The 23,809-nt window shown below is 36.6% G+C and overlaps 1 protein-coding gene across 1 annotated transcript in view; it reads right to left on the reverse strand.

Annotated features, from left to right (window-relative positions):
• Positions 1-23,809, reverse strand: part of Tex11 (testis expressed 11) — a gene marked incomplete at its 5' end in the record, with an annotated part of 374,380 nt that overhangs the window by 191,792 nt on the left and 158,779 nt on the right. The window contains 2 exon segments of the mRNA XM_005401706.1: positions 8,914-8,999; positions 10,135-10,286. Coding sequence (XP_005401763.1) covers positions 8,914-8,999; positions 10,135-10,286 — 238 coding nt within the window.

Raw genomic sequence — 23,809 nt, forward strand, 5'->3', positions numbered from 1 at the left:
TGTTCCACACTGCTGGCTCCTCTCATGCTTTGCCCTCCTTATCCTGTGCTGGTGGTCACAAGTCTGTCCCATGCTATGCATTGGTTGTTGCATGTTGGAGGGAGTGCTAGCTTCCTGGCCCAAGGGTGCTAGCACTGTTTCTCACAGGATGGATGGGTGCTTTTTCCCATTCCTTCTCCCCACAATGCAGGTCATAGGTCAGAGGGAGTTGCTGACTTCCTGGCCCAAGGGTTGGTAAATGCTTATCCTGGATTCCAGCAGATAGTCCAAGTCCCTTTCCTGTGAGATGGTAGGGCAGGAGGAATTGCATTGTTTCACTAGCAATCCTCAATGCCATTGCCAGTCCCTAACCTTTTTGTCACTAGAGGTACCAGTTAGCAATTATGGTGCTTGACAGAGAAAGAAAAACAAAAAGAAAGAAAAAGGAACCGGTGGCCCATCACAGAGGGAGCAGTCACTCATCTTTGTGCCAGAGAAATTTGTGGCCAGGCTGCAGTGTCCTCTATGTGCAGGAAATCAAAAGAGGTGAGGGGTCTTATATTCTAGGTCTCTCCTGTGTGGACTGAGTTTGCCACACACCTTTGTGGTCTCTGTGGTTTTTTTGTTTTGCTGAGAGGGACTTCCTAGGAAAGGCAGTTCCCACTCCAATCTGTGAACAGGTTTTTTTAATGCCTTTTGTAATATCTTCTGATTTTTTTAATTGATTCCAATCAATCTTATGTTATTTTTCTCTGCATCATATAGCAGGACTTGGAATAATTTTTTATGGTCTCTTTCTATTTTTTTTTTGTTGTTTTTTGTGGTGTCTTTCTATTTTTGAGAAATCTTTCAGTTGCTGATTGCTAACCACAAACCTGTCTTTTACATCTGACATTCTGTCCTCACATTGGTTGATTCTGCTGCATATACTTTCAATAGAATTTTTAATCTCCTGGACATGTTTGAATGTGTTTCTTGTAGTTCTGTTCTTTCCTATGTTTGACATTCATGCTTTCCATCACTTTCCTAAGCTCCTTTTTTAAAAAGCTGTATTTACTCTAGATTTACTAACCACAACCTTCATTATGGTCATTATTTCTTTAGTTACCTATGAAATTGTTTCTCATTTGTTGTTTTCTAGAGTTTTATTCATCTGCTTTCTTAATTCTGCTGCTACCATTTCAGAAAGTTCAACTGAGTGGCTATTGAGTTCTTCTATCTCAAGGCCACCTGGATTTTCCATGGGTGAGATTGGCGGTCTGGGGTTGCATCTTGCTGCTGTATTTTTTCATTTTCTATTCCTTTTTTTTTTTTTTTTTTGGTACTGGGAATTGAACTCAGGACCTCATTCTTGCCAGACAGGCACTGTGCCACTGAGCTAAATCTCTAGCCCTCATTTTCTATTCCTTTTAAAATTTTTTTCTGTGTTGATCTTGTAAACTGCTTATGATAGGTAGCTTTCTTACTAATATCAAGCCCTTGTAGGAAAAGACTTTTTTAATAGATGTCTTTTAGTTGTAGCTGCATTTTGGCTTTTGAGCCTCTCCCCAAATCCTGACACTCCAATGTATTAAGGATGAGAAGTTGCTATTTGGCCTGGCACTCAGTTGTTTGCTACTGGACTATGGTATTATTTATGACTCCTAATTTCAGTTCTGTCCTACAAGGAAGAACAACTGATCATAATAACTATGTCACCTTGGCTAAAGTAGTACAATCAGTAATAACAACAACATCAAGCACAGTCTAGAAAAATGAGAAACTGTTTTAACTACTAATTTGCCTCTTTTAACCATAGACACAAGATTTATCAGTAGTACAGTCAGTAATAACAACAGCATCAAGCACAGTCTAGAAAAATGACAAACTATTTTAACTACTAATTTCCCTCTTTTAAGCATAGATACAAGATTTATAATTATATAGCAAGATCTAAAACAAATCTGACAGTTATAGAGTGATTTTACCCTTCTGGAAAAATATTTAAAAGGAATAATAGGAAAAAAAAGAGAAATAAAAGAACAGAAAGAGATTACAAACAAAGTTGAAGGACAAAGGAAAATTACCCAAGCTTTAAGAAACTGGTGAAGAAGATAGGAGGGAAAGAAAGAAGGAAAAACAAAAACAAGAAATAAACAAAGCAAAAAAAAGTCCTAAAAACAGTGTTCACACTCATGAAAAACAAAAACAATCAAGAAAAATAATGTAAAACAAAAAATGAAAGCATAGAGAAAAAAAATTTTTTTTCTGTGACTGCAAGCCTACACTTATCTTCTGGATTCTACAGTTTTGTGCAAGTGTCTAATTCAGGGTATGTTTTCATTGTCACTGGTAGAAAAAGGAGGCAGACAGCCTAGATCCATGTGGGATGATCCCAGTAAACCTTCACTAGAATTAGGGTGGAGTGCTGGTTAATCCCAGCATCCATGCAGCAGGAATACTGTAGGGTACCAATTCTGCTGCTTTCAACTCCACAGAAGTTCAGGCTGATCCTGGCTTCTGGTTGTGGGGCTGGTGCCTCAGTTGTTTCACCCTGTAACGCTCTGGATATCTTTTGGAAGCCTGACCTCAGCTCCCTGAACTTGACTGTCTCACATAGTTGTGCCTCACTCAGTCACTTGGATCCCTGACAGGAAGCAAACCCATGAGCTCTGAGTCCTGGGTTCGCTTGGCCCTTCTGCAAAATGTCATCTGTCCAGCCACTCTCTCCAAGGGTGCTTGGACTGGTGTCATTAACCAGCTGTTGCAGTTCACAGCACCCATTGCTCCATTTCTCAAGTGTGTTTCTCCACTGGGCCTCTGGATTAACCTGCCTTTACTGTGTGTCTAGATTTGTGCCTCCTCTCTCATGCTGCAAGCTGGAAATCAAGCAGAAAGTACAATTTGCTACCTCCTTTTTAGTGCATTGAGGCTTGTCTCTTCTCTTGCCCTGTGGGCTTCAATTCTCCCTTCAGATCCTTCCTGGGTCCCAGGGATCTACCTACCTCATTTTCTTTCCCAACTGTCTGGATTCTGAATCTCAGAGAGGCTGATTTGCTGCTGTTTGCTACACCTCCATCTTTCTGGAAGTTTTTCATCATAATTGTTTAGTGTTCTATAAGTGTTCCTTATTTGTATTTTAAACTCTATTTTTTTGAGACAGGGTCTAGCTGTGTAGTTGAGACTGGCCTTGAACTCACTGTATAGCTCAGGCTGGCCTTGAACTCATTATGCAGCTCAGGCTGGCCTTGAACTCACAGAGATCCTCCAGGCTCAGCCTCCTGAGTGCTGGGATTGCAGGTGTGCACCAGTTTTTAAACTCAGTTTTCAAACTCTTTTCTTATACTTGGTAAACTTTCTTCCTTGATTTCTGTAAGCATACTAGTAAATCCATCTGTCCTATCTTCTAGTTTTCCTCTAAGTCTAATTAGCCATATGTGATAGTTGATTGATTGTATCAATTTGAATAAGAGATACTCAATTAAATTGGTTCAGCAATTCCACATCCTATGGTGTGGAAGACCCACCTTAGAACTGCTTATTGCCTGAATGGTATAAAGGGGCAATAAAGAAGGACAGATCTGCTTGTGTTTCTTTGGAGGAGCTCCAGTCTTCAACTTCACCTTGGACATTATCTCCTGCCTTCCAGCACAGACTCTTCAGCTTCCAATGAAGATTCTTCATCCTTCCAGTGTAGAGTCTTTAGTCTTCCACTGGCCTCCTAGTATGGATTTGCATGGAACACAGCAGTGAGCTCTAGACCTTCAGCTGGATGCTTTGGTCTCCAGTATGCAGACAGAGTCTCTGCGTTCTTCCACATCCGCCTCTGTGGTGGCCACTGTAAACCAATCTTGTAAATTCCTATATACTTGTATAATATGTGTTTTTCTAGTAAACACTAACTGATACACCTTAGATTGGTCTTCTTGTTGTCATCTAGCAGCTGATGGATAGTCTTCTTGTGTGCCACTATGCCCAGCCTGCAATGTGTAAATTCTATACAGTTTTTGTTTCAGGTATTTCTATCAGACATCTTTTTGAGAATTCCATACCCTTGTTGAATCTGTCAGTCAAATTTTTAACTGTTTTGGTTACCTCATCCTGTTTTCTATGTATTTCCCTGAAATTCACCATGGGCACATTGAATAAAAGTGCCATAAACATTTGGTTCATTTTCGTTTTGAGCTCATCTATTTTATTCATCCCTCACCCAAAGTTTTCACAGATTTCTGCTACTTTGTATTTATTTTCTTTCCCTTTGTGATCCTCTGCTCTGCCCTGAAAGAGTTGGGGGGGGGTGAAGATCTTCTATTTTCTTGTCAAGCCATTCTCCTATGTCTTCCTATCTATCTATCTATCTATCTATCTATCTATCTATCTATTTATCTATCTATCATCTATCTATCTCAGAGAGAGAGAGAGACAGAGAGAGAGAGAGAGACAGAGAGAGAGAGACAGAGAGAGAGAGAGAGAGAGAGAGAGAGAAAGAAAGAGACAAGCTGGGTTTTAGCTCGGTGGTACAGTGCCTGCCTGGCAAACATGAGGTCCTGAATTCAATTCCCAGTACTCCCCCAAAAAAGAGAAAGATCTCTGTATATGCATATTTTGTATATATATTTGTATATACAAAACTATATATGGCCCCGTCTTTTTCCTCTCCTTTTTTGCAGGGTTACTACAGGTTCAGGACTAGGAAAGTGAGGAGAGTTTGTGGCTTATATGGAATGCTTTATTAAGATGTTGCCTTCCCATGAATAATTTTCAGCTTTCTATGTGATGTACTAGTATTTACTCTTTTGTTTACTTTAAGTGATTACATCCTTATGTTTTGCCAGAAGAGTTACTTCTGATTATAACAGCATGAACAGATTCAATCTCATAACACTTCTATGTGATAGTCCTTGCAGTTCTCTTCTCCCCCTTTGTCTGTTTTCTATGTACACTATGACAGCTTATTTCTTGTTCTGCAATGAGGTAGGTGAGGTGGATGGGGAGAATGGGAGGCGGTTGGATGAGAAGTGTTAGACACTAACAGAGAGGTTTGAAGGGAAAAATAGTGGTAGATGAGAAGAAAAGGTTGGCATGGGGTCTGATTTTATTGAAGTACTTTTAGTTGAGTTGAAGGGTTAGTATTTAGAGTTTTCAGAGGATATTTTGTGGGGGCAAGAGTGAGATATGAGAGAAAGGTGTCTTACTTTATGTGTGATTATCAGAACTTGCTGATAAGGAGGACAATAAGACTGGTAAGATAGAATAGCCAAAGGCTTAGGGTGGGGAAGACTGAGGAATAATACTAGAGAAGAGAGGAGTGACTTTCAGGGAGCTAAGTACAAGGAATTTAGAACTTAGGAGGTGAAATTTATGTGTTTGGAAAAAGAATAAAGAAGTATGTTAATCATGTTGTCTTGGGGATTTGAGGTGAAGAAACTAGATGGGGGTGCTATGCAAGGAAGAGAACATAGAAACCTATTAAATCAGTGCCAAGTGGAGGAAAAAATACACAAAAGTGACAATCTAATAAACGTGGATACCATAAAAGAATATATTATAACCCCACATTACTAAATAAATTGAGACATACAAAATCTTAAACCTATAGGATGTCCAATGGGAAGATACATTAAATATTCCAGTTAGTGCATATGTGATTTCCAGGTAGCTTCTTTGCTCACACCCCAATAACTCCTCTGAATCTTTTACTGCAGTACTGAAGCTAACTCACACTCAGGACTTCTTTCTGCCAGGATGCAGGCGTTCTTGCAGAGTCTGCTCCAGGCTGAGTTCTTAGGTTAGGAACTCTTGCTGTACCTCTCCTTGGGTGTGATGGTGGAATCAGCAGACTGACTCACTGGCACAGATTTGTCCACTGAACTGTTGACTGTTGAAGGCTGCTCTGGAAGCAATGTCCCGTGTTTTCCTTGCTGCAGGAGATTCTTTTTGTCCCAGTGCAGTTTTCTGGTTCTCCATGACCAAAAAAGTTAGTTTCACTTTGCCTCCCAGCTGGTAGCTAGCCAGGTGCTGTCAGCAGCACTTAGAGGTCTCTATTCTAAGGTGTGATTTTTTTCTTCTGTATCACTTAATCCTATTTTCTTCTCTGTCACTTACCTCATGGTCCCCAGGTAACCTCCACTCACTTTGGCTCCTCTCCAAGCTATTGTTTCCAGACTCTAGCCATTTTGTCCTAGAGAAGCTAAGTTGCTGGAACTCACTGGTCTGCCGTTTTGGGACTCAAATGCCCTCATGACATTTTTTTCTCTTTTTATTTCATTGGTGCATTTTAGATATACATAATGATAATATTGATCATAGGGAATTTATACTTATACATGGTATATCTTGCTTCTTTCTTCCCCAATCTCCTCGCCTCCCTTCAGCCCTTCTTCCCCTTTTTATTTACAAAAGCTTTGTTTCCATTTTTCTTTCTTTTCTTTTTTTCCTTTTCCCTTCTTCCCCTCACCCATTCCTCTTCTCATCTGAATATTTTTTCACATTTCCCAATACCTATTATACATTTTGGTCCTTATTTACCCTTTCAGTTTCTCACGTCAGAGAAGCCATGCAATATTTGATCATGTGTGTCTGATTTCACTTAAGAGTGGGGTCTGATGGAGACCACTACAAAGAAGATCTGAGCAGGACTTAAATTAATCAATTGGCTTTTCATGTTCACTTGTGAATCTGTCCAAGGCCTAGGCTCCTTGTCTGGAAATGGACAGCGAACTCATAGTAAGTGAACTTCTGTGAGTCACTAATCCCTACTAAGGCCTGTAATGGCAGATGAAGCTGGAAAACCTCAAAGGGTAAGACAAGGTCACAACCAAGGACACCTGGATCCGATCTCAACTAGAAAAAGACTATAGCCTCAGGCATCTCAGCGCTGGGTGGATTAACGTAATCCTTAATAAGGATTACGTTAATCCCTTACTTGGAGAAGTCCTTGAGTAATTCTCCCCTTCTTGAGTACTCCTCTCCCTTCTGATAACCAAGTAAATACGGGCCACTCACAGAAGGTCTTGGTCTTAGCCCCTGAGAACCTCAAATTCTGTGAGAGGACTTTGATCCTCCTGGAGCCCTGAAATCATTCCATTTGCCTCTTTCTATTTAACCTTCCCTGTACACTCATTCCAGAGATTGTGGACCTGATTAGCCTGCAATAACTAAGGGATATTATTAACCTGATAATGGTCTCAAGGTGCATCTAGTTAGTTAGAAATGTCTCAAGATTATCCTTCTTTGTAGCAGAGTAGTACATCATTGTATAAAGAAACCCAAATCTTCTTTATCTATTCATTGGTTGATGAGTATTTAAGCTGTTTCCAAGATTTAGCTATTACAAACTTTGCCACTATAAACATGCATGTGCATGCATGATTGCAGTCTAATGCTTTTAATTATTTTGCCAAGAAGGGGACTACCTAGTTTTTTAAGGAATCTTCACTCTGATTTCCACAGTAGTTGCCCCAGTCTGTACTCCAACCAACCATACAAAAGTGTTCCTTTTCCTACTCATCCCCCCACCCCAGCATTTGTACTTGGTTGATTTTTTGATAATAGCCATTTTTTTCTGGAGTAAATGGAATCTCAGCATTGTTTTAACTGCATTTCTTGAATGACCAGTAATGCTGAGCATTTTTTCATATATTTATTTGCTGGCTCTACTTCTTCATCTGAGAAGCATCTATTCATTTTACATGCCCATCTTTAACTGAGTCCTTAAATTTGAGGGATCTGATTTTTTGGGGTTCTTTATATATTTTAGATAGTAATCTTTTGCCTGAGGAACAGCTGGTAAAAATATTTTCTCACACTGTGGGCTGTCTCTTCATTCTGTTGGTAGTTTCTCTTGTTGTGCCAAAGCTTTTTAATAAGTTGTTGATTCTTTGTGATAGTTCCTGTGAAATCGGGGTTTTCTTCATAAAGCCTTTGCCTACAGCAATGTCTTCAAGAGTTCTACCTAGTTTATCTTCCAGCAGATTTAGTGTTTCTGTTTTAATATTTACATCTTTGATCCATTTCAATTTTAGTTTAGTGCATAGGGAAAGATAAGACCTCCACATTGAAAACTACAGTACTCTTAAAAAGGAGGTTGAAAAGGATATCAGAAAATGGAAAGATAGCCCTTGGTTTTGGGTAGGAAAAACTAATATAGTGAAAATAGCCATACTTCCAAAGCTGTCATACAGGTTTAATGCAATCCCAAACAAAATTACAATAGCACAGTTCACAGAATTAGAGAAAGCAATCCTAAAATTCATTCTGAACCAGAACAGACCTAGAATAGAAAAAGCAATTTTGAGCAACAAAATCAAGGCAGAGGGATCACAATCCCTGACTTGAAATTATAATACAAAGCTACTGTGATAAAATTAGCATGATACTGGCAAAAAAAAAAAAAACTAAAAACAAATGTGAGGATGAATGGGACAAACTAGAAGATGCAGAAACAACTTCAGACATACTTAGCCACCTTATCTTTGGCAAAGGAGCCAAACACCTTCAAAGTAAGAGAGATAAATGGTCCTGGGAAAACTGGCTTTCCACCCGCCAAAGATTAAAACTCTTCAAAAAATTTTCCCCTCATATTGAAATAAATTGTATTCCAGACCTGGGCATGTGCTTTGGTGGCAAAGTGCTTGCCTCACATGTACAAAGCTTGGGTTTGATCTCCAACATTGCAGTAAATGAATAAATAATTGCATTGTGTATCTTGACTTCAGTAATGTCATTTCCCTGTGAAGTAAGTTCCCAATGGAGAGAAATCATGTCTTCCTGTTTTTGAATAAACTTTTGTACACTGTCTATAATACCCTAGACTCAACATTTTGTCAATAAATGGTATTTTTAAAAGGAGAAACTACTTAGATATTTGATATTCTGAGTTTTACAGTGAACACACTGTTTTACTTATTGTAGTGAGGAAAAGATATAAAAAATGAAAGTAGATTATTCCCAAACCTTAAAACTTCCTGCAGCTTTTGTCCACAGAACGCTGTGAAACAAACCTACTAATTCTGTTGTCAGTTGACTTCCTGTTTGGTGACCTGAAAAAACAAAACAATAGCCCCCAAGCTCTGAAAGCAAAAATCTAAATCAATTACATTAAAGAAGGTTACCTTTACTCAGATCTCATAATCTTTAAGAAATGGCTATAAACACAATCTAATTCAGACAGGTTTTCATCAGTTTTAGGTTTACCACCCAAACTGATTATATAATACAATCAGTTTGCTTGAATCACAGTAATTCTCCCATCAGGCTGTGAGAGATTTGCAGCCTAGTCTCTTTTTAACTTATTTTCCGTGTTCCAAATTAGATCATCATCTGGTGTCTTAATAAGTTTATTGTGAATGAGCAGACAGCAATGCCAGAAATCATTAATAAGAAGTGTTTATACTATTATGTACTAAATATGTCAGGTTGTGTTCACACAAAAGGCCAATTATACCTTAAAGCCATTGTAAAATTCTTTAAGATTGTACTTACAGACATACTTTATTAGTTTACATTGTAACTTGTGTCTGATTATTTCTGGTCTAGACATTTACTGAGGTTAAATACATTAGCACATTAAGGTACAGTTTAAACCATAATAGAATTTTTTATCCTCTTGTGCCCTTTTGGCACACAGCATTAATTTCCACAAAAGTCTTGATTAGAGCACTAAGAATCTTTCACCCTCTAGGAAAGTCAGCAAATGTAGTTTGTTCTAAGTTAAAAAAAAAACTCATGAGAGCAAACAGGTACTTCATGTATCTACTTAAAATATTATACCACTTTGATGATATGCATATAATTAGATACCACAATAAAATTTTGTCAATAAGTCAAATTTCAAAGATACTAGCTCGCCCAAAGTCGCACAGCTGATTTGACATCAAAATGAAAACATGAAATTAGGCTTCTAACCTCACAATTTTCTGCTACACATGAGCTTTAAGCTCAGACATCTCTCTATACTTTTAGGATGTTTTTTTTTTTTACTTAGTTTCTCATTTTAGCTTGCGAAATTTGTGAAATCTCGACAGATAAGGCATCACTGCTAACGACCAATAGGAAAAAAAAAAGGGAAGTGGGAGAAATCTGTTGACCTGAATATTTTGATATTGTTCTGATATATATCTTAGAATTAAAGACAGATTACCGCCTTTCTAAAACACCTCTAGAAATCTTACTGACCCACAGTGATTTCTTCAATCTTCTCCTTGGCAAGCAGGTCTTCCTTTCTTTGTAAAAACACGTCAACATAGAGCAATAGAGCTTTTCCAATATTTTCTGATGACTTAAAATGTTTGCAGATAATCTTCAGGAAATAAAACCCAACAGATTCCCTATTCAAAGAAACACAATTTTAGGCAATATTAACAGAATCCATGTTTTTTATCAATAGAACTAAAATCTATTTCAGTGTGAGCAAAACAAGCCAAATAAAAGTATATCTCAGCTTAGATAATGTCATTACATGTCTAAATAATTTGTCAATAACTAATCATTTAATTTACTTTCAGTTTAATTAAGCTATAATCATTTTCATGAACACCTACAGTCAGATAATCACTTCTCTCTTAATCTCTTAATCTTCCCCCTCAAACCCCTTAGAACTGATGCCAGGTTTTAAAAGTTGATAACTGCAACCCATTCAAGTTCCATGCCCTTCCCTGAGAAATGTACTAGTTCTCTCCATTAACAACTCTTTTGATGTTTGATTACACAAATAATATGCTAGTACCTTTTGAATACTTAAAAATTCAAATGGTTCAGGTTGAAGGACTTAATTTTGTTAAAAGGCCAACACTCCTAAGATAATCCACAGATGCAATTCAATTTCTATTAAAATATTAATAATTTTTTAAAGAAATAAATATATCCTAAAATTTATATGGGGTCTCAAAGGCTCCCACTAGCCAAAAAATCTTGAAAATGAAGAACAAAGTTGGGGGACATCATACTTCTTTACTTCAAATTATACTGCAAAGCTACAGTAATAAAAATACAGTGATACCTTGGATCAGGAACACATATGTTTGCAAACAATTGGATTTACAAACAGAAGGATTTGGAAAAATTTTATTTTTGCTTGCAAACTGCATCAGGTGACAGTCATGACCATGGCCATATTTCCTACACAAACACATCACGGCCAAAGTTGCAGTACAAATTAAGTTTGTGAACTGAAGTATCACTGTAGTGTGGTACTGGCATAAATACAAACACGTAGATCAATGGAACAGAACTGAGAGCCCAGAAAAAAAATCATTCATATATGATCAACTTAACTTTCAACAAAAGCACCCAGACCACATGTTGTGGCTTGTGTCTAAATGTCCCCCAAAGCCTCATGCAGTCATAAGTGAGACATTTTCAGAAGTGGCTGCATCTAGAATGTGTGACACTGGTATTGCTTCATGGAGTGATGCTAGGCTCAAGGGCACTAGGATTAAGGGTGAGTGCTACCTGCCCTAAGTAGCCTCGATAAGATATAAGGGATAGAAAAAACTGTGACCATCTCTTGCTTGCTTTGCTACCTTCTGCCCACCATACACAGTTTTTCCTCTGTGATGCCTGTCTGCCCTGCCATGCTGCCTTGGAGCCAGGCGATTATGGACTGAAATCCGTACAAACTATGTGCTAAATAAACCATTCATCCTTTAACTTGTGGATTTTGGATATTTTGTGTCAGCAACAAGAAAAGTAACTAAGATGCTATATAACCAAGAAAGGACAGTGTTTTCAATAAATGGTGTTTGAAAAGCATGATACGTAAAAATCAACCCAACATGCACTAAAGAATTAAACATAATACCTGAAGCCAGAAAACTCCTAGAAGAATAAATTAGGGAGCAAGTTCCTTGATACTGGTCTTATAAATGATTTTTTGGATAACACACCAAAATTACAGGTGAAAAAAGCAAAAATAAGCAGGACTACATGAAACTAAAAAGTTTCTGCAGAACAAAATAAATAATTAACAAATTGTAAAGACAACATTCAAAATGGGAGAAAATATTTGTGAACCACATATTCTGTAAAAAGTTAATATCTAAATTACATACAACCATATGATTACATGTGTATCTGTATTACGTACTATATCTGTACTATACTATCTATAGTATGCTGTATATACTATATCTACAATATATGTGTGTGTGTGTGTGTGTGTGTGTGTGTGTATAATTTAAAATGGGCAGAAGACCAGAGTAGATACTTATTCAATGAAGGTGTACAAATGGATGATAGGTGTCTTAGTTACTTTTCTCTCACTGCTGAGACAAAATATTAGATACCCAAAGTTAAAGGGGGAAAGGTTTATTGCCATGTCTAGTGCAGCCTTTTAAACTCTGGAGGGAGGATGGTGGAAGATGAAGAAATGAAGACAAGAGTCAAGATGCAGAAAGCTGAGGTCAGGTGGAGCCCCTCTTCTGATGGGAGAAAAGACTGTCCAACAACTGCAGTGTGTTTATTTATACAATCAGCAGAAGACTGTTTATGGAGAATCCAATGGAAGGGCAAGATCCAGAACAGGAAGAACGTCCAACCTTCTGCAAAACATCGTGCCTAGGTGGTTACATAAGAAATAAGAGGGGAAGTATCTACATTATCTCAGGGGAAGGCCAAGTCACTTTGTGTGTCAGCTTTCTGAGCTGTGCACACTTCTCATGGGGCCTTGCCAAACTAATGAGAAACAGTGGTCTTGTCCCAAGGTAGGGACAGCTTCTCTCCCAACAGTTTATTTAGCTCACAATTTGTAGAGTTTCAGCCCATAATCAGCTGGCTCCAAGGCAAGGTGGCACATAACAGAGGGGCAACCGTTCATGGCAATAGAAGACAGCAAAGGCAAAGACAGAGAGAGAGAGAGAGAGAGAGAGAGAGAGAGAGAGAGAGAGAGAAACTCTTTTGGTCCCTTATATTGTATGCAGGTTACCTGCCCTCACACCCTGAATCTCAGCAATGAGCCATGAATCAGTCACAAACTCTAAATTCAGCTGCCTCCAAAAAGCCCACCCCCCCATGACTACATGAGGCTTTGGGGGATATCAACAAGAGATATATGATATAACAACATTGCTAATTGTCAAAAGATACAAATCAAATCACAATAAAGTAGCACTTCATACATACAAATATCTGTTATTAAAAAGTTAAGAGATAAGTGTTGGCAAGGATGTGGGGTAAACAGGACTCTTATGTACTGTTAGTAAGACAGTAAATTGGTACAGCCACTATGGAAGACAATTTGAAATTTCCTCAAAATATTAAAAATAGAACTACCGTGTGATCTAGCAATCCTACTTCAGAGTATATATCCAAAGAAAATAAAGGAATCATCTCAAAGAGATATCTCCACTCTCCTGTTTACTGCAATATTATTTACAATAGCCAGTGTATGAAAACAACCTAAGCATCCATCAATAGATGAATGGATAAAATGTATGTGTGAATTACATAAATAGGCACACACAATAACATATTATTCAGCCTTAAATGGGAGGACAGGAAGGAACCTGGAGAAGGTTTGGTTACTTGAAGTAAGCCAGACACAGAAAGATGAATACTTTCACTCATATGTGAAATCTAAAAAAGTCAAGCCAACAGAAACAGTAAAGACTGTTGGTTAACATGGTGGTGGTGACAAGAGTATGGTGAATGCTTTTTAAAGGGTATAGACTCTCAATTATAAAATGAATAAGTTCTAGTTCTAATATTCACAAATATTTTCTCCCAAGTTCTAAAGTTACAACAATAATATATACTTGAAATTTGCTGACAGTGGATCTTAAATCTTCTCACCACAAAAAAGTAAGTCTGAGATAATAGATATGTCAATTAACTTTATTGTGGTAATATTTCACAGTGTATACATAGATCAAACATTATATTGTTGCCTTGAACATATAGAATTTTGTCAATTATACAACCCAATAAAGATGAAAAGATCTTGTTTACAAAATACTGAGATTCCTATTTCAATACTAAAATCCTCAATTTTTAAAAATAAGCAAAAGATTTGAACAGACACTTTTTTAAAAGGATGTACAGGAATGACAAGCATATAAAATGCTTAGCATTATTTGAAAAATGCAAATTAAGGCCACAATGAAATATCTCTTCATCTATTAAATTTTTAAAGATGGACTATACTCAGTGCAGGCTAGGACCTGAGAAAACTGGATTCTCATACATTGCTGGACGGAGTGTGAAATAAAGTGCTATACTACTTTGGACGTTTGGTTAATTTCTTGAAAAGGTAAATGTATACCTAACCATCCAAACTAGCCAGGTCATTTCTAGATTTTTACCAAGGAAAATGAAAGCACATGTCCATAAAAGTATACGTACTTGAATATTCATAGTGGTTTTATTTGTAGTAGCAAAACTGGAAACAACCAAAATGTCCATCAACATATAAATCAGTAAACAAATTGTAGCTTATTTAATCAATAGAATATTATTCAACAATAAAAAAAATGAACTATAGATACATGCAACAATATGGGTAGATCCAAGGGAATTATGTTGAGTTGAACAACCAGACTAAAAAGAATAATGCTGCATGATTTTATTTCCATGAAATTCTATAAATTTAAGCTAACGTACAGTATGTTCAGTTATCAAGGGCTGTCTGATGAAGGAGAGATGGAGGGATTTATAAAAGATGGAAGGGAACTTTCATCAGTACTGGCAATAATAAATATGTTCATTATTCTGACTGTGGAAATGGATCCTTAATTGTATATTTTGTGTGCATCAAATACATTGAATTGTACTCTAAATATATGCATCAAACTAATATTAATTATATCTCAGTAAAGCTGTTTGTACTTCTTTAAGTAATTACTAGAAGTAGGTGGGAAGGTCAGCTAGAAAATAGTCATTATGAACTGAGTGTCATGTTCTGTAGAGAAACTTGTGTGTAGCTATTTCTCTAAAGCAATGTTGCATCACTAAGGAATATGCCAAATGCTCATTTCCAGATTATATCAGAGTTTCTGGCCCCTGAAGTTAGTTCCATAGGAAATGAAGCATATGTCTACCAAATACAGCAAGTTGTCGGAATTCATTCTGTATTAGAAATAGAGTATAAATGATTCCCTTAAGGGACTAAGAACTAATATTGTTATAATGGTAATAGGCATATAGACATCATTGAGATTCTGGTTTGGTAATAATGGCCATTTCCTGCTTCAAAGTATAAATTCTCTACACATAAAGTCACCTTTTCATTGAATGCTAAATTTAGTCTATGTCTGAAGAGTCTGGCTATGGTGAAACTATTTGTTTTTACAGTTGCAAAACCCATTCCAATATGCAGCTGGTTGATCTGCTATAACAATGTCCTCCAAATCTTTAATTTTGCCATAGTAATGTGTATAAATGGTTGTGGGTATTATATGTCCATCTGATTTATGATTTCTAGACTTTAGCTCACAAATTAGTAGCTAAACAAGAACCTTGTAATTCTAGAATTTAGAGCTACAAGAATCCTTGAAGTTTACATATTCAAACCTCCTCCACTCTACCTTCTACTATCCCCTTATATGAAGATGCAATGGAGGCCTTGTATTATTTTTCCATTGCTGCTGTGAAAATGTACTGCAAACTTAATGACTTAAAACAACAATCACTTATTTCAGAATTCTGTAAGTCAGCAATCCATAGTTCAACTGAGAATTGTGCTTAGGGTCTTATAAATCCAAAGTATGGGTACCAGCCATCCTAGGCTCTTATCTATAGTAGCTCCTGTAGAGAATCCACATCTATGTTCATTCAGGTTACTGGAAGAATTTCATTCTATGAGGTTGTAACCGAGGTCCCATTTCCTTGCTGGTTGTCAACTTGAAATTGTCCTCAACTCTTACAGGCCACCAGCTCATTGCTCATTATACCTTCAGAGCCAACAGTGGTGGGTTGGTTACTTCTTGTTCTTTGAATCATTCTGACTTGCCCTTCTGCATTCCTCTGCTGTTGAGGGCTCATGTGATTAAATTACATAATCTAGGATAATATATATATTTTAAATCCAACTGATCTGCAAAGCTGGATTACATTACATCCTCAAAGTCCCTTTTGCTAGTTAAGGCAACATATTTACAGTCCAAGAGATTAAGGTGTGGGAGCTCTTTAAAGGCCATTTTCTCCTTATCACAGGCCTCAAAGCCAAATGGTTTTTCTGAGATCCTGTGGTCATTTTGTTAGTAGCAAGAACACATTCCAATATACCATACATTGCCTCTTGGTCACATATACTCACTGCTCATGTTAGTGTTTGGCACTTTAATGCCTGTAAATGGACTCAGTGTTCATGAAATTGTCTTGCAATTTACCTTTAGCTATAGCTCAAAAGTGATGCTGATGAGCCCTCTAAAGAAGCTAAATGGAGTATTTCAATCATGTCCGAGATTACTACTCTTATAAAAAATAGTGAATGAATTCTATTCTGTAGAGATACAGCTCAACTTGGAATAAAGTACTATATTTTCCAAAACTTTCAGAAATGATATTTCAAGTCTATTGATAGCTTATTCTCTGCCAGGAATTTTACATGAATTAATTTATCAAATCCTCATGTGACACCAAGAGGTACATACTATGAATAAATAGTGAGCAGAAGCATATACAGTTTAAACTATTTACCTGAGGCTAAGCACTTGCAAGGTGGAGGAATAAGGACCTGAACCAATGTACTGTAATCTGATTCTAGACTCCACATTAACCATTATTCTAAATTAGATGAACTTGTTTAAAGCAGCAGAGTTAACCGGGCACGGTGGCACATACTTGTAATCCCAGCCACTTGGAATCTGAGGCAGGAGGATAGCAAGCTTGAAGACAGTCTGGGCTACTTGTCAGGACTCTGTCTCAAAATGAAAAATAAAATAAAACAAAACAAAATAAAATGTGCTGGGAATGTAGCTCAGTAGAAAGGCCTGAGTACAATCTCCAGTACCTTAAAACAATAACACCCCCCAAAATTAGCATATTGAGTTCATTTATGTACTAAATACAAAAATGAACATTGAATAAATGTAAGAACAGCCAGGGATTGTCTGCCTGTAACTCCAGCCACTCCAGAAGCTGAGTAAGGCAGGAAGATCATAAATTTGAAACCAGTCTGGGCAATTTAGCAAAGCCCTGTCTTAAAATAAAAAGTCACAGTGATAGAATACCCTGAATACAATCCTTAGTACCATAAAAATAGGATGGGAGACAAGAAAGAATAAATCCATAGCAATGCTGAAGAATAGGAAAATATACGATGTGGTTGAGATACACAGTGAATGCTTAATTTTTAAAATACTTTAGTAAAGCCTAAGACACATTATCATTAATCTCCTTCAAAATACTCCTCTTTTCTTCGAACACACTTATTCAATAATCCCTGCCACTTTCTGAAGCAGTTCTGGAAATCCTCTTTCATGCGTGTGTCTTTAGTTGTGCTGTTGTGGCTGCCTCCATGTCTGGAATCAATTCAAAATGTTGAACTTTTATGGGCTTTTTGGCTTTGGGGAAGCCAGAAGTTGCACATCACCAAGTCCACTGAGGAAGGTGAATGAATACACATCATAATGTTTTTACAAGCCTGGCTTTCTGTGGAATGACACGCTGCAGCAGCATTCACCATACTTACACACTCATGAAAAAAGACTTCCAAAACTGCTTCCAAAAGTGGCAAGAACAATGGAATAAGTGTGTGCAAATGGAGGGACAATATTGTGAGGGGAATCCTGTTAATGTGTCTTTTACTATAATAAATTTTTAAAATTTAAACATTCATAGTATATTTTCCTCATACCTCAATTATTGCCAGTGGTCAGAAACCTTGAAGGATTTCTGGAAGTAAAAGCAAATGGAATCAGACTAATGAAAAATCAAAGAAGACAATGCTGAAACCCAATCGAAACAAAAGAAGAGGACTGTTGAATAAATAGCTACCTTCCCCTCAAATAGCCTAGGAAAACCCACAAAGTCCAAAATTAACGGGGGATAGGAAGAATACAGTCATAGAGGAACTGCAGAAACTAATCTAATTCCTTGTTATGTGCCTAAAGAATAGAGGCTACAGATATCTGACCCTGGGCTCTGCCATTAAACAATTTTCTAAGTGATATAAGGGATCAGTTATGGTGGCCTTCTAGCTTGAGTATAAGAGAGGTAGGGAGATTGCAGACAAAGGGAAAGGGGTAAGGAAGAGGAAAAAAATCAATCAGCATTGTCTACGTTACTTTTCTCTTGTTGCTGAGACAAAATACCTGATGCCCAGAACTAAAGAAGGAAAGGTTTATTTAGCTCACAGTTTGTGGAGGTTTCAGTTCATATCGTTTGGCTCCAAGGCAGAGTGCAACACTTCATGGCAGCAGAAGACAGCAAAAGCAACAGCAAAAGGGGGGAGAAAGCCTCTTTTCTCTTTTATATTGTATGTCAGCTATCCACCCATGCCCACACCATCTCCATGCCCTCCTCTTCCACAAGCTGAGGATGTTTACAATGTAAGGAACCCGGATCTCTGCTGAATCGCTTAGTTAACCTTCTAAACTTCTCAAGTTGATACAGTGAACAACATCCTAGAGTGGTAAGGGCATAAATGTCCTTTTCACCCCAGGATGTAGAACTGCTGAGTTACTTAGTTAAGCTTCTAGACTCCTCAAGTTGACACAATGTATCAACCATAATAAGCATAGTAGTGAAAAATCCTCATCTAGTAAGAGAGCACATTTTCTATTTCCCATATCAAAGTAGAGGTGGAGGTTGGTGCCCCCAGCTAGTGTCCCATGGTAAGAGCTAATTTCTAGATATGTCCTCCCAATGAATTATGTTTCTTAGTATTTGATCTCTTGTGCAGTGCTTTCCCCTTGAATATGAACCGGCTCAGTGACTTGCTTTTAAGAGTGTATGACTTCTAATGCTAAGGCATAAGAAAGCTGGCAGTTTCTGCCTGGTCGCTTGGAACTCTGGGTGAAGCTAACCATCATGTAAGCAAATCTGACTTCTCTTGAGGACATCATGTTGTGAGGAACTCTAAGCTAGCCACATAATAAATAGATGCCTGGGTAACCTCCAGCCATATCAGCCATTCCCAGCCTAACCAAGAGGCCTATAAGTGAACAAAACATTAGATGTTCAGCCCATCCAGGCCTTTGAGTCTGAAGTTTTTTTTTAAAGGTATTAATTATGTCATTAAGGGATCATGATGTTGACATAAATTTACTGAGGTAAAAATGTGTCTACCAAACTCTGTTAAGTGAAACAGCAGGTTACAAAACAGTGTAAATGGCATTGCCATGTTTCCCCTTTCGTTAAATCATACATAACTCTAGGACAATATCAAAGTAAGAAACGATATTGGTACAAGGTGTGTATACAGTTCTGTGTTAGTTTGTCACATATTTAGATTGATTTAACCACTGATGTAATCAAAATACAGAACTAGGGGCTGGGGATTTAGCTCAGCGGCAAAGCACCTGCCTGGCAAGTGCAAGGTCGTGAGTTCGGTTCCCGGTACCGGAGAAAAACCAAAAAAAAAAAAAAAAAAAAAAAAAAACAAGAATCAAAATACAGAACTGTCCCATCACCACAAAAATATGCTTCATGATAGTCATTTATTTTCCTTCCATCACCATTCTTCTCTCTGCCATCATTAATCCTTGGCAACTAATAATGTGTTTTCCATTTCTACAATTTTGTTATGTCAAGAATGTCACTTAAATGGATGCATACAGTATGTGAGCTTTGGGGAATGGCTATGTTCACTCAGCATCCCCATCAAATTTTAGCGCCTCTATAGGGTGACAGACTGGGAGAATACTTGCAATACATATAACAGATAAAGGTTATTCTAACACTGTACATATATTAAAACATTTAGTCCTCATAATAATCTTATGAGGTCAATACTTTAATATCTCCATTTTAAAGACAAGGAAACTGAGGCATATAAAGCTAAAAATATGCCTGAAGTCACACAGATACTTGATAGTGGATTCAAATTCAAGCAGTATATTCATAATCAAGGATTCAAATTCAAGCAGTATATTCATAACCACAACATTCAAAAAATAATCAAAAAGCTAATGCTTAATGAATACATAACAGTGGGCCATACCTTCTATACTTTTTATGTCTGATTATATGTAATCCTGACAATAACCCTACAGTCAGTATCATCACTCATGTTACAGATGAAGAAAAGAACAGATGAGGAAAGTGAAGGCCAAACAGCCTGCCAGATAGTAAAGACAATGTTGGAATTCAAAAACCAGGCCTTTTGATCCTACAGCTCATGCTCCCTCTTTAGCAAGGTACTACTTCCACCCTACGTTACTTTAAACTACAAAGTGAACTTTCTCAATTGTACCCTTTCTTTAGCCTTCTGAATCCTTCCCTCCATACAGGATTCGTTTCCTCTGACTTCAGACACACATGGATCTCCCCACTGGTGGTAGTGAGGTTTGATTTTCCTAGTTGATCCCTCTACCATTTTATCCTTTTATCCCAATTCATCACCAAAATATCTACGATGGTGACTTACAATAACTACTCCACTTCCTAACATCCCATTATCCCTTACATTTTCCTGTCTGTCCCATATTTTCCTCTAAAAAGTCACTAGAGTTGCTTCTTGGCATCCATGGCAGTTGGTTCTAGGACCTCCTGCCGATTTCATCATCTGAAGATGTTCAAGTCCCTTACATAAAATGACACGGTACTTGTATATATCCAACATGAAGCCTTTTACATGCTCTAACTAATCTTTAATTATGTATAAGACCTAATATCATGTAAATAGCTTTTATTCTCTATTGTTTAGGGAATAATAACAAGAAAAGCAAATCTGTACATGTTCAGTAAATTTTTTCAAACATTTTTGGTACTTTTGGTTGAAGCCACAGATGTCATGTATACGAAGGGCCAACTGTATAGCACTGAGATTAAGAGTACAGGATCTGAAGCTGTCTAGCCTGGGTGCAGATACTTGCTCCACTACTTACCAGCTCTGTAAACTAAGGCAAACTACTTACCTCTCCGTCTGTGTAGTGTGGAAGATGTTAACAGTACCTACCTCTTTGAATGGTTAAATAATACATTAAGCTAAAACCTTGCAACAGTGCCTGGTACAAAATAAACATTCAATATATGATAATTTTATAAAAATAATAGAAGTTACTACTAAGTCCAATATTCAAAATCATTTTTTTCTCAATCTTTATTCTTCTTTACTGCTCAAATACATTCAGTACATACATTCTATATTTCCTGCCAGCCTTTCCAGGACACTGCATGATCTTGTGTCACTTGCACTTGTCTACCTCCTTCACCTGCCTGCCTCTCTGTCCCTACTACACTCCCATAACCAGTTACAAGACCTTTGATTCTTCAATTATAGTGCCTTTCACTTCCACCATATCCTTCCATTTCCTATTCTAGAATCTCTGGCTTTATTGTGAAAATTTAAAAAATAAAATTAGAAAAGGTAGGTCTTGAAGATAGTGAAAAGTTGGTAAATGACTTACTAAGATGGCTGAAAACAATTGCTGTTAATTCTTATCATTTTGTTCTGAAACTATCATTTTTATTGTTTTTGCTTTGTCTTGTTTTTGTCTATGTTGTTGGTATTTTGCTATTATTCTTTTTTAATTATTCTCTTTAAAATAAAAAGAACTAAAAATAGAAATTATATTTGCCCCAGCTACTCCCCTCCTAGGTACCATCCCAAAAGAGTTAAAGACATCATATTACACTGTTACATGTATACACATGTTTATAGCACCATAATTCATAATTTCTAAATGTTGGAGGCAACCTATATGTCCATGAACAGATGAGTGGATAAAGAAAATGTGGTATTTATATACAATGAAGTACTAAGAGTCCTTTTCAGGAAAATGGATACACCTTCAGACCAAAATATTAACTAAAATAAAACAGATACACAAGCTTAAATATCACATGGTTTTTCTTATGTGAGAAACCCAAAATACAAGCAAAGAGCAAAATAAAAAATAACAGGAGGTAGGGAGATAGATCCTTCTCAAAGGGGAAAGGGATCAACAGACAGAGGGAAGAAAGAGAGGGAAAGTGGACAAAAAATGAATTAAGATGTGTTACGTACATATACCAACTCCCTACAAGGAATGTAAACATTATGTACTACTAACAGGTACTAATAAATAAAATGATCTGAAAAAGAAATATTGGATGCTCTACCAATACATTTTATGGATATTTGACTTGAAACGGGAGAGGAGATGAAAGACCCAGTGTGATAACTCTTACAAATAATCAGCTTAGATAGTGGCTGTCCATGGGAATATCTGTATGAACATCATTAACTAAAATCTCAGGGGACATTGGATAGTTGCTTTATTTCTTAGTAGCAAGTGAGAATCTTTTAGTTATACACTGGAAAGAGAGTTCTTGACGAATTATTTTTTTAAAATTTTAAATATAATACATGTAGATATTAGTAAAGAAAATATTTCAAAGCACTCTTCTTTTTTCTATGAAAAAATTAAACAAAATAGTCGAGAACATACTCTTAAGTGAAATAAGTCACACAAGTTTAAATATCGCATGGTTTCTCATAGGAGAAACTCAAAATATGTACACATATAAATAAAGAGTAAAATAGAAGACAGTGAAATAAGTAGGGAGCAGTTCAAATAATTCCTGAAATTATTCTTTTTCTAAAATATTTCTATATATGGTAATTTGTTTTATTTATACTACTAATTTCTCTTAGTTCATTGAAAAGAAAGTTTTGTGCTATTAACTATTTGTTTTTTTTTGTATGAAGAGTCATTTTTCTCTGTGACTTGTACTCTGAGCAACATTTTGTCCATTCTTTTACACAATGTATTAACTATTGTTATTCTCTAATTATTTTGTTATGAAATTATTATTGAGATCAGGTACTCAGTATTGTACCTATCTCATTTTTTGTACAGTTAGCATGATATTTCTGCAACTCACTTCAAGTACTTATTATTATATTATCAAAAGAATGAGTTTCACTTAAAATTTTTCTGCATTCCTAAGTATGATTCATCTATATTTTAGGATCAAACATTTTTAGAGTCATGTCCATTTTTATAATGTTAATTGACAGAAAAATAGTTGTAACATGAAATTTTCTCTTAAAAGAATTTTCAGGAATTCATTTAATGTGTAGAATTGAGAAAGATCAGAAATATTTTGTTATGATATTCAACAACGTGTTCAAAAACAATTACATTAATAAAATATCAGGCCTTATGCAACAGGAAGGCTGGGAAGAAAGTGGTCAAACAGAAAGACTTTCACTTCTTTAATTTAATGAGCTGAAACAAATTACTTTTCCTCTATTTCCAGATTCTGACTTCCACCAATTCCGACCTTGATTTCACAAGCCAAATGTGCTCTCCTGCGTTCGTGGTTTTAGTGTACCAATAACAATCTGGTCTCCTATATTCTTGTTTTGTATTTTTATTTGGTGCATTGATTTTTCTAGATCACTGTCTCTAGGTTTTTTATTCTCTCTTGGTAGCTTCATTCTAATTCAAAATCACTTTGATTATTTGATTTGATATTTTTCTCACTGTAATGCACAGGAACTGATTAATCTTACCTAATCTGTAATCAAAGAAAGGCCCTTAGCCCTTTTGCCAATAATGATATAAAGTGATATCTATTAATATTACAACTAGGAAAAATTATGTATCATATATCAACAAAGTGTTGAAGAGAAGAAAAAATTAATGGGATAATAAGATTAGATGTTTTTTGGGGCTGGGGATTTAGCTCAGCGGCAAAGCGCCTGCCTGGCAAGCGCAAGGTTGTGAGTTCGGTTCCCAGTACTGGAGAAAAACCAAAAAAAAAA

The sequence above is a fragment of the Chinchilla lanigera genome, unplaced genomic scaffold (genome assembly GCF_000276665.1).
Source record: "Chinchilla lanigera isolate Chin_1 unplaced genomic scaffold, ChiLan1.0 scaffold00074, whole genome shotgun sequence".
Taxonomy (NCBI): domain Eukaryota; kingdom Metazoa; phylum Chordata; class Mammalia; order Rodentia; family Chinchillidae; genus Chinchilla; species Chinchilla lanigera.